The 13,913-nt window shown below is 38.1% G+C and overlaps 2 protein-coding genes across 7 annotated transcripts in view; one reads left to right on the top strand and one right to left on the bottom strand.

Moving 5' to 3' along the window:
• Positions 1-2,985: 2,985 nt before the first annotated feature.
• Positions 2,986-13,696, bottom strand: LOC309717877 (fucolectin-like). 5 transcript variants are annotated; one of them, XM_082552760.1, is made up of 6 exons: positions 10,770-10,804; positions 10,512-10,592; positions 6,959-7,244; positions 6,223-6,377; positions 3,800-4,082; positions 2,986-3,377 (listed from the first exon to the last, which is right to left on the bottom strand). In XM_082552760.1, exons 2-6 carry the CDS (start codon positions 10,573-10,575, stop codon positions 3,212-3,214), a joined length of 954 nt encoding a protein of 317 aa, XP_082408886.1. In that variant the 5' UTR covers positions 10,576-10,592; positions 10,770-10,804; the 3' UTR covers positions 2,986-3,211. The 5 variants fall into 5 exon arrangements, with proteins under 5 accessions (XP_082408886.1, XP_082408888.1, XP_082408885.1 ...); XM_082552762.1 differs by lacking the exons at positions 10,512-10,592; positions 10,770-10,804 and adding an exon at positions 13,552-13,696; XM_082552759.1 differs by having other exon boundaries at positions 10,512-12,584.
• Positions 12,786-13,913, top strand: part of smarcc1a (SWI/SNF related BAF chromatin remodeling complex subunit C1a) — a 28,775-nt gene continuing 27,647 nt past the window's right edge. Inside the window, exon 1 of one of the 2 annotated variants that reach the window (XM_082552754.1) lies at positions 12,786-13,050. In XM_082552754.1, the coding sequence (XP_082408880.1) occupies positions 12,865-13,050 (186 nt within the window). In that variant the 5' untranslated portion in view covers positions 12,786-12,864. The remainder of the gene's footprint in view (positions 13,051-13,913) is intronic. The other variant, XM_082552753.1, reaches the window with a different exon arrangement.

Here is a 13,913-nt window from a genome sequence, read left to right on the forward strand (position 1 = left end):
TGGGCCAATATGGCATATTTGTTAATACAGAGACCAACAGGTCTCCGAGTGTCCAGCATTCAGACGGCTACCTGAGGACACTCTTCATGTGAGAGAAAATCTGCTCACACAGACATGTAGAGCCAAATACTGTCAATAAGGCCTCTGCAATGTTCTGAAGACAGTTAAGCTTGTCAGGTAGTGATGTCCAGCATGTGAAAATGCAGCTCCATGAACACGCACAGCTGTGGATTCCAGCTGCTTCGATGTCGCATTAACTGGCATTAAGACAAATCTAGCTGCTCATTAAAGATTTCTGGTTTGATCAGAAAATAACACATTGGTCCATACACCTGAAAGTCTCAAAAATGCATTGTGAATTCTGTCTCGTGTATTTCCGTGGTGCTGATGCTGTGCTGAGCGGACAGATCCTGAAGCTTTTGAAGTGTCGGAATGTGGAAAGCTAACAACGTCCCTCTCACCAGTAGGCTAAGTTATTTTTAGCCAATTACAAGTTGAATCTGGTAGTTGGGGTTGTTAGCTAAGATACCGTCATTAAGAAGAGGCACAACTAATGTGTCTATGCGAGCTGATATGCAATGTACATCGCTGGCCCGGCCATTTATTTTTTAATGCACCTTCTCAGATTAATTCACTGCATGTCGTGCCCAGGAATGGACTGGGACAAAAAAAACAGCCCGGGCATTTTGACTGGAGACCGGCCCACCAGGTATTAAAGCCATTAAGCCTTTGAATGAAAACAGACGCTGTTGTGACAGTGATGTACACTGTCTTGTTGGTATATGTATGATTTCTATACATTTTATGTCAGATAAAAACTTTGGTTGTAAGCTTCAGATAATTATTTAATAACAGCCAGACATTTTAAATGAGAATAAGAAAGTATTTCTTTGTGCCCCCTTTCCCTGTTAATGCCCTACCTGGCCCCCCTGGCAAAACTTTGCTAGACCCGCCCCTGCACAGTTACCAGCTGTCAGCTACTTAGAAAAGGATCCTGGTGTTACTTGTCTCTCAGAAACAGTTCATAACTTCCCTTCAACTCATTCATGTCACCTAAAAGGTAAACCTGTTTCTCCATCACCTGTTCAGCTCTGATGATTCAGTAAGGACATCTCCTGGTCTCATCTTCATGTTTCCCTCTCACCAGATAACCAAACCGACATCATGACCAGCAGCTTTTACGGCTGTGGCTCCAGCAAACATCAGCTGATACTAGAAATTAATATTAAATAAATTCTAACAACAACAACGTGCTGCTGTTGTTTAGTCCGACATCCGGCGGTTTCCTCTTGGCGCAAAGTGGGCGATAAACAAACAAGAGAGAAAAGCCGATCAGCTGATCATTGATCAGTTTCATGATTGAAGTAGCAACAGGAGAGGGAGGAGGAGAGAATGAGAGAAGAAGAGGCAGCTGTGCAGCAAAGACAGAATAACTCCAGCTTTGTGTCTTTTTTTCATTCTAGCTGAAGTACGGGACAAACTGTGTTCCTTTTCAGCTCAATACGAAACGCATAATATTTTCTCTGAATGCGGGAGGATTCCGTCTTTTTACGGGAGGGTTGGCAACTCTACTAACTAACCTTAAAGTTCGCTACAACAATGCTGATGAAAACTCCGTCATGCTAGCTAGTACACAGTATGAGTTATTATAACTGACTGTAAAAAGTCAGCATAACGAAAATAAACTAAACTTGGTTTATATCTGACCCAGATAGACTGCAGGTCATAACTTCTTACCTGAAGTTCAGTTCACCTGACACTCGGACCGGCAGCCGCCTCGGGGCTCTCCTCCTCCTGTCTCCCCTGCTGGCCTCCACCACTTGCTAATGTTACTGAATCTGTGGAAGCTCCGCAATAGCCACCACCAAACAACTGAGTTATTTTTACACATCTCCCAGCATCTGGCCAATCCACCACTTTTCAGTGTTTATACCGTTATGGAAAAACAAAAACAAAAAAAGATCGGCCCATAAAAACGAAAAATCACATCGGCCCACCGGTGGCCAGTTCAGCTATGACCAGGCGGAAAGAGACGATGTTCGGTGAAAACGAGAATCTGTGAATGCAACATGTGGAACACGGAGAGTGGAATATGTGAACAAACCGGTTAACGTAAACCCCCCCCCTCAAAAAAACAAAACAAAAACAAAACAAAAAGAAAAACAGTTAAGCTGGATCACCGGGGCTGTGAGCTCGGTACACTCTGCATGCTGACTGTTAGCAGAGCTAGTGACATCTCTGAAAACATCTGAGCACTTTTGCAAACATGTTCTATGTTGACAACCTGACCAGACGTGAAGATTATGCCACTACATTCGCGGCTAAAACACTGTTAAAAGTGTAGTTCGTGACAAAAAAACGGGGTATTTTAAAACTTTACACCAGCACCACCATTGCTGCCTGTGATTTGAAATACATTCTGGGATACCTGGCTGCCCCAAGTCCACACAAGCAATCGATTATCTAGGATCGACCTGTCTTGACTTAACTTTGCACGGCAACCAATCAAATGTTAGAGAAGCTGCAGTGGCACCGTTAACCCCGCCCACTTAGTTTGATGGGTGAGGCTGACAGATAAAATGATTTCAAGGCCGGACATGAAGGGGACAAAAAGTGCCAAAACGAATTAAATAAATAAATCATTAAATAATTAATTAAAACTGTCAATAATTATTTAAATGTCTTATTAATTAATTAAATATGTCAATAATGAATTAAATGTGTCAATAATTAATCAAATGTGTCAATAATTAACTAATTAAATGTGTTGTAAACATTTATCTAATTAATTATTGCCACGTTTAATTAATTATTGCCACATTTAATTAATTATTTAATGGTGTATTTAATTAATTCATTATGGCAGTCCTGGCGTTCCATATTACGGTGCTTTAGATTGTAAGGTAAAAACCATGATAAAGAGAAAACTTCAAACAAAAAAACTTTTACGTTCTTACAATATAAATATTATATTGTACGAACGTGATAATTATGTATATTGTAATAACGTGATATTATGTTGTTCAAACGTGAAAAGTATATTTTTAGAACAATAAAGTTTTCACGTTATAACGTAATATAGCTCTATTTTTCTTTTGGGTGGCAGGTCTATGCTTCCGTACCCTATGAATTTGGGAAAACATTTTCGAGTTACTGTGTATCTAAAACTGTAAGAGAAACCTTGCACAGTTATTCTTCACAAGCTTTACAGCTAATCGAGGACAGAGCCATACACTTCCACCTCACACAGAGTCAGGTATTCATGTCTTCCAGGGATGACTATGTTAACATAGCGGCCATCCATCCCCATCCCGTCACTTGCGTTACAGTGGAACTCTTGAATGGAACCTCCTGGGATGCTTGAGATCACAGCACACCTGGCAGAAGAAGCAGAGATTATTTGGTTAACCCAAGACGTTTACCAGGGCGTTTCACATTGGATTCTTCACTTGGCAGTGTGGAGCTGCAAAATTTGACAACCCTGAAGGTGATATTGGGCAAATTAAGTCAGATAAGGTTCTTGCTTTCTATGAGTGGAATCACAGAAATTTTTGTTCATACTCATTTTCTGTTTGGATTTTGGTATTTTCCTTTAAGAGGACTAATATTCTTTACCTCATTTATTTGGACTCCCACATTAACCTGAATATGGTTCACATTTATGATTTGTATTTTATCAACACACTGCTGTACAATAAATTTGCTCTCATCAGTTTTGGAAGATGCAAATGTCCCTATAGTTCCAGTTTGTAATTAATTTAATTTCTATTAAAGTTGCAGTTTTTAGTGTGCATTGTACCTGGGATTATAGTTGCCATTGTTTTCAAGAGAATCTCCGATGCGGATCTCGGCGCCATTTAGTCGTTCTGGGAGAGAATCTATTACATTCAGTACCTTAACAGAAAAAACTTTATGGGTTTTGCGCAGATCGAGTCGCCACCAGGGACTGAAGTCAGGTTTGGTATGAGTGCATGATGCCCCACCCCATATGCCGTTATAATTTCCATCTATGGCATTATAGGCAATACCAATTGTATAGAGTGAGGACTGTGAGGCTTTTCCTTGAAGTGCAAGATTTTCTCCTGCAAAAGAACAAATTCATGAAAAAAAAATTAAACATTGATGTCTTGTCAATAATCATGTTTCGGCGTCAAGAAATGCATTAGATTCAATTACATTTTTCAATTCAGTTTTATCTATAGAGAAACATTTACTTTAAAATTATTTTTATTATAAGGTAAAAAGTCTAAAATACCCGAGATAAAACCCCAACAATCAGGTGATCCAACATAAGAAAACACTTGTCAACGGTGGGAAAGAAGAACTCTCTCTTCATACAAAGAGACTCTGCACAGAACCAGGCTCAGGGAGGTCATTCCATCTGCCTTCACTGATTACACCTACCAGCCACCAAGGAGGCATCCAAGTCAGATGCCAAACCACCTTAACTGACTCCTTTTCATGTGGAGGAGTAGCGACTTTACGTTTAGCCCCTCTCAAATGAGCTCCACACTGTATAACTAAGGCTGACCCCAGGTACCCCACAGAGGAAGCTCTTCGTATCTGCAGTTTGATTGTTCTGATCACTACCCAAAGCTCGTGGCCATGGGTGAGGGTTTGGGCATATATTTACCAGTAAATCTAGAGCCTTCCTTTCAAGCTCATCTATGTTTTCATTAGAATCGAAGATTGCAGCTTTCACTTTATTGCTAGAGCCACGCCACTTGTCCAGTTTGGGTCTGGAGTGCACACACAGCTTCCCCTCTAACCTGCCTAACACTTTTCCCAGGATGATTTTAATTCAAATCAGCTTTAATTACATAGCCACAATTCATAATAATAGTAATCACAATATCTCAGTGTGCTTTATATTGTAGAGTAAACCCCCTACAGTATCAGAGAGAGAATCACAGCAGTCATACAAGCCCCTTTGAGCAAGCCTTGGTGAACGTGGGAAGGAAAAAAAAACACCCTTTTAACAGGAAGAAACCACTGGCAGAACAAGGCTCAGTGCTGCAAATGGTTGTAATGGAGGACCTTTCATCCAGTCTTGAAAACATACCTGTAGTTTAAGAAACCAATTTGTATCATCTGGTTCCAAACATAAATATAACTGCACAGCAGTGAAAATATATATGCTCTGACTTCTGATAACAATCCCTAATTGAACTTTTCTGTGAGCGAAAAACTGTTTACTTGTTTATATGAACAGTTTAGGATAACTATTGAATTGAATCTTTATTATGAACATGTTTAAAAAAAGGTGTAACAACAGAGAAATAAAAAGAGACAAACAAAGCATTACAAAAGGAAAACAAACCAACTACAACTACAAAAAACTTTCATGTTCAAAAAGAAGTAAGCCTAAACTTATTTAATCCCTCCCCCCTTCCCCCTACCTAGTAATCAATAGACTTCTCCTTTTCTTCCTGTTTAAAATTTCAACACATTGTATTTACATATTGTACATATATTGTATTCTAGGAAATATGAAGTTACTTTTGTAAAATGTTTTATTCAGAGTTATCAAATGCTGCAGTGACGTCTAGCAATACACAAGTACAGAGATGAACCCAATCCCAGAGACAATAAAGAGATCATTGGTAACCTTTGCTAGTCCTTTCTATGCTTTGCTGAATTATGAACCTTTTCTTTTTCCTTTTTAGGCTGGACAAGAAAGCTGGAATAAGTAAAAGCTTCTGAATTAATGATTTAATTACTTCCACCTTAAAAGCCTTTAGCCTCTTAATACAGATTAACTGATCATATTTAAAATCAAAGCACTGATTAATGATAAGAGTTCTTTGTAGGAATGTGGACTAGTAGATATATTGATAGTGTGGATAAAGGCGTTACTGAAGTTAGTTCAGAGAAATCAATAGGAAGCAAGCAGTCTAAATAAATATCAGCAGTTACATAAATAAAAGAAAAAACATTTCTTTTAATTTCTTTTAAATAAAAGAAAATTCATGAAGCAAACTCTTTGTCGTCATGGTTACAGTGATGAACACTAATGACGTGCTGGCTTTGCAGCTTTTTTTAGGAAATAAAGTACTGGGTGTTTTTTTTTCACGTTTCTATTTGAAATTGTTTAAACTTTATTGCACTTCATATATCTATTGTTAAACTGCTTTAATATCAGCTTGAAACTCTGGATACCGGAGTTTGGCAATATAGCTGCATACCGTGCACATTTACTCATGTAGTAGTTCAAATTCTCACCAGTTGGAGCGTGATATCCGTAGACTTCCACTTCACAGAGTGCGAGGATCCTTTCTGAACCAGGAAGAGTCAAAGTTACATAACGCCCCTCCACACGACCAGCGAAATTCACAGTGTAGGATTTGCCTGCACCAACTTCAGAAATTTTTCCAACCCTAACAAGAAATGTGTGAGAAAATACAATTTACCATGGCAGCAAATATCAGAACATATGATAGTCAGCGTGATCATTTTTAATTAGTTAAATTTGCTGGTAGCTCCAGAGCCACAGACATGGCACAGAGAGGAGATTGGAGTGAGTGAATAGGCCTTTAAGACAGGTGCCTGCTGTACTCTCAGTTTTCATACTGGTATTTCTTTTTTTTCTTTTTTTTTAAACTGTAAGCACTCCATAACTATAGCACAATACTCACAGAGTCATTGGCACTTCTTTCACTTTATTCTTCTTGTGTTGTGCTGACAAAATTGACAAAAACTGTAACTTAATATTCTCTATTTCAATATATAATGGAATGATTTAATATAGGAATCTATTGTAGGGAGTGCCAATAAAAAGAATATGGGCATCTAACAATGTCAGTCCTACAGCAACCTCTCCTGTTGCCGTTCAGGAAAACAGCAATAAACAAACACTGCAAAGGTAAAAATGAGTAAAATGCCAAAACAGGATAACCAGAACAAAAGACAAAGAATCACAGTGTTGTTGGTAATTCCTTATTGCTCTATATTTACTAACTTTGGGTTATTTAAGCCATCATTATTCAAAGAGTTGCCTATGTAGATCTCCAGCCCGTTGAGCTCTTCATGACAGCAGTCTCCTCTGTTGGTGATGGTGAGGGAAGTGACAATGTAGGACTCAAGCAAGTCCACTCTCCACCAGGGGTCAGTCTGTTGATCGGTGTGCGAGCATGATCCATGGCGAAGGTCAGAATCACGGTTTCCATCAATTGCAGCGTAGGCAGCCGACAATACCGTACTCATACAGGTTGACTGGGTTGCTTTGCCACGCAGGGCCACATTTTCTGGCAATAGCATAATGCAAATGAAAGATATCATGAAAGGACATGCATTCAAGCAAGCAGCTGAAAATGAGCACCCATCCAAATGTACCTCATTTAGTTACTTCCTCACGTAGCTTGATAACTCTGTTTACAGTAATACAGTGACTGTAGTATATGAACATATTTGGATAGGCATATTTGGTAGAGATGCACAATTATCAGCAAACACAACTGCTGGTTAGTTTGCTTAGTCAGCAAAGTCTACCCATGATTTAAAATGATTACATAGGATGCTGAACTTGGTGAGCCAAAAGAATGGTTCAAAAGAAAGTTCTTACTGTAGAAACTAAAAAACTGACTCCTTCATGTGTTTTTTGGAAGTATTATTGTCTTACATGTTATGTAAGACACTGATGTTGCTGGATGCATTACTTACATAATGCATCCAGCTCTAAACAAAAACTGCAGTAACTGCAAATAACTTAACACATTATACTCTGTTAAGTTTCTGTTATACTTCTTCACTCTCTATCTCTACCTGATGATAAACTCATTGCCTCTTATAAGAGGCAATGAGTTTATCATTGTCATTTTCACATCACTATCTTTTACATATAACTAGGGCTGCTCAATTAATCGAATTTTAATCTAAATTACGATCTGGGCTTTCAACGATCATTAAAAATGACTGAGCCGATTATTAGCCCCTCCCTCGTGCTTTACTCTCGCGCTGCTCCGTGTGACAAATCGAGCGCACCTCTCCGCATTTCGAACACGTGTCAGAGCAGCGGTCTCCAACCTTTTTTGCGCCACGGACCGGTTTATGCCCGACAATATTTTCATGGACCGGCCCTTTAAGGTGTCGCGGATAAATACAACAAAATAAAACTAGTACCGGTACCGAAAAAAAAGAAAATTTATTCATAACACACGTGAAAAGACCCAGGAAAACCGAGTAAATGATAAAAAATGATAACAAAATAACGCTAAAAACCGATAAAAACCCTGAAAACTATACATTTCACACCTGAGCCTCAACTCTCGCGGCCCGGTACCAAACGACTCACGGACCGGTACCGGTCCGAGGCCCGGGGGTTTGGGACCGCTGATTAAGAGGACCCGAGGGAAGCTCGGAAAGCTAAGCAGAAGTTATTTGGAGAGGAGAGTGACTGCTGTTGGTTGAAAAGAGAGGTAAAAAAAACTTCAGTGGTGTGGAAACATTATGGGTTCGCGGAGTCAGACGTGGATCAAGTAGACACAGTGTGTAAACTTTGCTACAGTGTCGTAGCTGCACCACAGAGCAACACTGCAAAGTTCACTCAAAATAGATGTTTACATTTTTCATTTATTTTTTTATATTGCAAACATTTGCACTGTTATCAGTATTTGCACTATTTTACAGAGGTGGGACCAAGTCATTGTTTTGCAAGTCTCAAGTAAGTCTCAAGTCTTTATCCTCAAGTCTCAAGTCAAGTCTCAAGTAATGTCAGGCAAGTCAGAGTCGAGTCTCAAATCACTGGTGTAAAAGTCCGAGTCAAGTCACAAGTCTGAAACTTTGAATTTCAAGTCCTTTCGAGTCTTTAAAAAAAAAAAAACAACGAAAAAATAATGTTGCAGTTATATGCTAAATGTAAATATTAGACCATGTAATTTTTAAATCTGTGTTTTTCTCAACACATGACAAAATAGTGAACTTAGAAAATATACACAAATTGTGAAATTGCACCTCTTTAAAATGCAGCTCAATTAAACCTAGCTCCAAGAATAATTTTCACCGACAGTTCTGAGATAAGCTGCATGTTATTCTTGGATGCGGTTGTAGGACCAGCTTTAAAATCGCATGACAAAAATATCATACATATTAAAAAAAACTGCATCACCAACGTAGCCTGGACAACATTTGCTAGTTAGATGAAGTCAGCTATCTCATCTTAGCATATTTATATGCACCGTATGATAATCATACGGTTCTTGGAGTGAGTGTATACACTCATGAAGTTTAGTAACTTCAGGTCACTGCAACAAGCCCAGGTACAGTTTACCGACGGATGGGTGCAGGACCTTGAAATGCACCGTGTAGAAAGTAAAGACCATCGTACGTATCATAAGTTTACCAGTCTCACAAATTGTCGTCATAAATAGACATTCCTTAACAGTTTATTAATAGGACCTTTGAGCTCAACAGTAATTAATTAGTAGTGGAAATAATTTCTGGTACCCATCACAGAAATGTAGCAGTGACAATAATACTGTATGCTGTAATCGTACTGGGCAATTAGTGATACAAAAAACCTGTTTTATCCTGTGAATAAAAGTATATGTTTTTGTCAATGTACCATAATAACAGAAGCGAAACGCAATATTGTGTCAGGACAATTCACTATTTATGCACAATAAACACAGGAGCATAGCGCGACAATTTCTGTTCAGCGCCAGACTTGCTTGTAACCTATATCACCAATTATGTTAAGAAAAATGACGTATTAACTACTAAAAAACACTGACCTTTGTGTAAATGCTTGGAGCAGACTAACCTGTGAGCTGGAGTGTTCTGGGACGTTATATTTGATCTTTGAATGGCTGCAATCCAGGCCACCCGTCGCGTCTTTGTTACTTCGGAAACATGGCTCGAACAATTTCTCTTCAACGACGTAATCCGATAACAACCGATCTCTTTACCCGTCGGCTTCCCGTGGCTGTCATGCGACCGGCTATTGCAGTTAATAATACAACAGCTTCTTGACATTTTTGTGTTTCTTTTTATCGCTGTATAACTGATTTTAATTGAAAGCCTGCGTGCGGTAGTACCGCTTGCCACGAGTTCCCAGAATCCTTTGCGGTTCTACCCGTGAATGACGTCACATTTTCAATCTCTATATAATATGCATGTTAAATTTTATATTTGGGGTAAAATATCAAGTCTTTTCAAGTAAACCGGTTCAAGTCCAATTCAAGTCCCAAGTCATTGGTGTAAAAGTCCAAGTCAAGTCACAAGTCTTAGAACATTTTTTCAAGTCAAGTCTAAAGTTATAAAATTAATGACTCGAGTCTGACTCGAGTCCAAGTCATGTGACTCGAGTCCACACCTCTGCTATTTTATATTATTTTTGACAATCTTTAAAGTCATTATTCAATACATTGTTATTGTTAAATAATAATCGTCAAATAATCGAGATCTCAATTTCAGTGAAAATAATCGTGATTATCATTTTTGCCATAATCGAGCAGCCCTACATATAACTACTTTTCCTTAAAAAAAGAGTCCATATATACCCAGATCATACTTACGATAGGTGCGTGCTGAGGACATTCCCAGGAGAAGGAGCAAAACCAGTGATGGAATGTGTTTCATTGTTGCTACTGTTCACACTGAGAAAATAAAATACATTTGGGAAATGTGCTTGAATTCACCCCAACTTGCATATTTTTTAAACTCTAAACTAAATTTAAACAAAAATAAAACACATTTATGTGAAGTAAAAACAAACAGTGGCCCTCTTAACCCCCTTAGAGAATATTTTACGTCTTTAAATAAAAACTACATACCTTATAATCAGATGAGGAGCTGCTGTTAAGGATTGTTACTTATATTCACATCCAACCAGGGCACATGAGCTTTGTTTATCAATAACCCACCGAGGACTTTGTCCTTTTACTTGTAGAGATAAGGCTCATTTCAGTTACCAAACAAAATAGGGCATTGGGAGCTTCTGATGTTTTTGTAAAAAAGCATTGGTAAATGCAGGCTAGCTCTAAGGTTTATGGTACCATGCGTATTAAAACTTAAAAAGAAAAAGTGAAAAATAGAAAAACTGGCAAGAATAATAAAAACAAGAGGAAAAACATTTCTCAAAAAAGTTAAATGGGTTTCATATACTCAAGTCAATCTCAAGTGGGTTAAATCCAAAAGTAAATCCGACCCCAACCTTAGTAATGAACTGACTCGCTTCTGGTTTATTCAGTTTTCAACAAATATAAGCAAAATCTGAAACGTTATGCTGAAAATACCACACTATTGTAATTTCTTCTCATTTATAGGGCCGTGCTAATGTGCTTGGAGCAAAAAAAGAGCTCCTGTTCCACTCCCTGTGATTCGTGTACAGGTTTTTCTGTTGAATATAAAGGATTTTGCTCACTAATCTACCAGATATTTATCAGCTGGGGTTTGAAATTCCCAGTACCGGTATCATAAAGTGCCGTTATCAGCTCAGCTGGGATTTAAACAGTACACCCCTTTTACTGGGCACGTGACACATTTTTTATCTCTTGTGCTCGATTAAACTTGTGAAGGGTTTTAACAAGCTACTTTTTTTAACTAGTGGATTTAATTAGACTAGAGATTAGAGAATTAGAGAAAAGTAGAATGTAGTGTAGAGTGTAGTGTTCAACCAAAAACAAATAAAGTAAATCAATAAAAAATAAAATCAAATAAAATAATCATTTCACCACTTTTTGGAAACACTTTCTTAACTTTTAGATTATATGTTAATGTACTTTATTTACAAGAAGTAAACCTATGTGAAGACAGCTTTATTCTCTTATTCTTGAACAGACATAGATAGATACTGAAATCTACATGTTATTGAGGTTTTATTTACATCACGGTGTAGTCATGTAAACTTGCTCCACCTCCTGGCTCTGTACAGACACAGGCACAAACTAAGCTGAAAAGAGTCTTGTATTACCTGACAAAAAATAATCTCTCTTGAGGTTAAATCTGGCCAAAGCTGGTAGGCAAAAAAAAAAGTGTCACCACAAGATGGCGCCATCCTGACTGCTGCTCACAAATAGTCAACTTTGTCTATCAAATTACATGACAATAGTTAATTTATATTGCACCATACAATAGCTTTGAAAAGTAAAAGTGCTAATTTAGTACATATAAACCCCCCCCTCCAAAAAAGTAAGACTGAACTCTCATATAAGTCTCATATTATGTTTGAGTAGTTAAAGCAGAAAAAAAAAATCTGTAAGCAACACCAAAAAAAATTTAAATTGTGTTTTGTTACTATAATGTGGCTACTTGGATCTTGTTGGCAAAAACACATTCACTGGATTATAAAAGTTCATACGAAGATTCAAATCTGTATGTTGCAGGAAAAAGTATCAAACCACATGAGAACAACAGACAAGAGTAATATAATAATAATGATGATAATCAAATGAATGAATACATTTTAGACATTAATCTTAGATTAAAAAAACAAACTTTTTTCCCCTCTTAGTTTTGTGAATTTATAACCATAAAGAGTGCAAGATTTTTCTTTAAAAATGTAATATTTTAATTTAAGTTTTTTGACATTTTTGACTTGAATTTTGGAAATTGATAGTTTTGTACTCAAATTACTTGTAATGGCTATTATTAAGTTATTATATCAACCCGGTCCCGTTTTTAAATTTTTTTAATTTTACATACCATGGCCCCAATACGCCATCTTACTTTTAACATAAACTAACTTCAAAAAAAAAAAAAAAAGGAGGAACCTTCTCAGGTGCCTACATTTCCCATGGACCATCTGATATTCAGGCTCGCGAGACTTCAAATTACTCAACACGTTTGCGGCTGCGCAATGTCATTCGAAAACTTGCACGCTGAGGGACGCCGTGGAGGAGAAAGACAACGCAGCGAACAAAACACACAATGGCGACGGCGGCGACAACGGCAGGCGGAACGGGCTCGGGTGGACCGACCACTGGCCCCGTCGGTGGTTTAACCGCAGTGGGACGAAAGAAAGATGGTGGTCCGTCTGCGAAATTTTGGGAAAGTTCAGACACGATATCCCAGCTGGAGACGGTGCGACTCTGGATCGGAAAGCACTACAAGAAGGTAAGCTAGCTGCCCGCTCCTCTATTGATTTCTATGAAGGCCCGCGTCCCGCTAGCACAAAGGGGCGCTCATATTTTAGTTAGCTGCAGCCACCCAGAGCTAAGTAGAGTTAAGTTTTAAGAGTGCTCATATATAATTTTGTTTGGGAGTTCACCGTCAGTATACTGCCCATTGTCTTGAACAGTTAAGAGTTATCAGTTCTTGTTTATCAAATAGCTATTGTTAGCTCGCTAACTGCCCATTCAATGTTGCTACTAATATGACGCTCAGGGGGGAAATGTTTACAAACGAGCGACACATAGCCGCGTATAATTTTTTAACTTGTATTTAATACGTTTCTCATTAAAAAGAAATAACGATAAACCAGACTTTCTTATTAGTTTTTCAAAAGGCCCGTGATGCTAACCTGTATGTAAGTCACGGGACATACCCTGCAGAAATTATAATATTAGCTTAATAAACCCCAGCTTTCTTTTTATGCCATCTTAAAAAGTACTTTACTTAGAAGGTCATTATCTACTTCACTGCGTGCTGTTTGCAGGCCCAGTCCTGTTCCATGCTGTCAATGTGTTGAGTTTTGTCAACACAGCAGCATAGCACACCGTGCAGGTTGCACTTGCCTACTGAGTTAGCCAAACAAAGAGTGCTCCTCTTGTCACGTCAGGCTCTCATTCAAAACCACTAACACGTTGTGCCTGCTCAAGTTATAGCAGAAACATTATTCAAATGAAATGGCATAGATAAGGGCTTGTGAATACAGCGTTTACTCGCAGATTTATATTACAATATTTCATATATAAACTTGGCTTTTTTTTAAGTATATCCACTGTTCAATAAAGTTGCCTTTAAGAATAATAAATACA

The sequence above is a fragment of the Aulonocara stuartgranti genome, assembly GCF_965226115.1.
Source record: "Aulonocara stuartgranti genome assembly, chromosome: 11".
Taxonomy (NCBI): Eukaryota; Metazoa; Chordata; class Actinopteri; order Cichliformes; family Cichlidae; genus Aulonocara; species Aulonocara stuartgranti.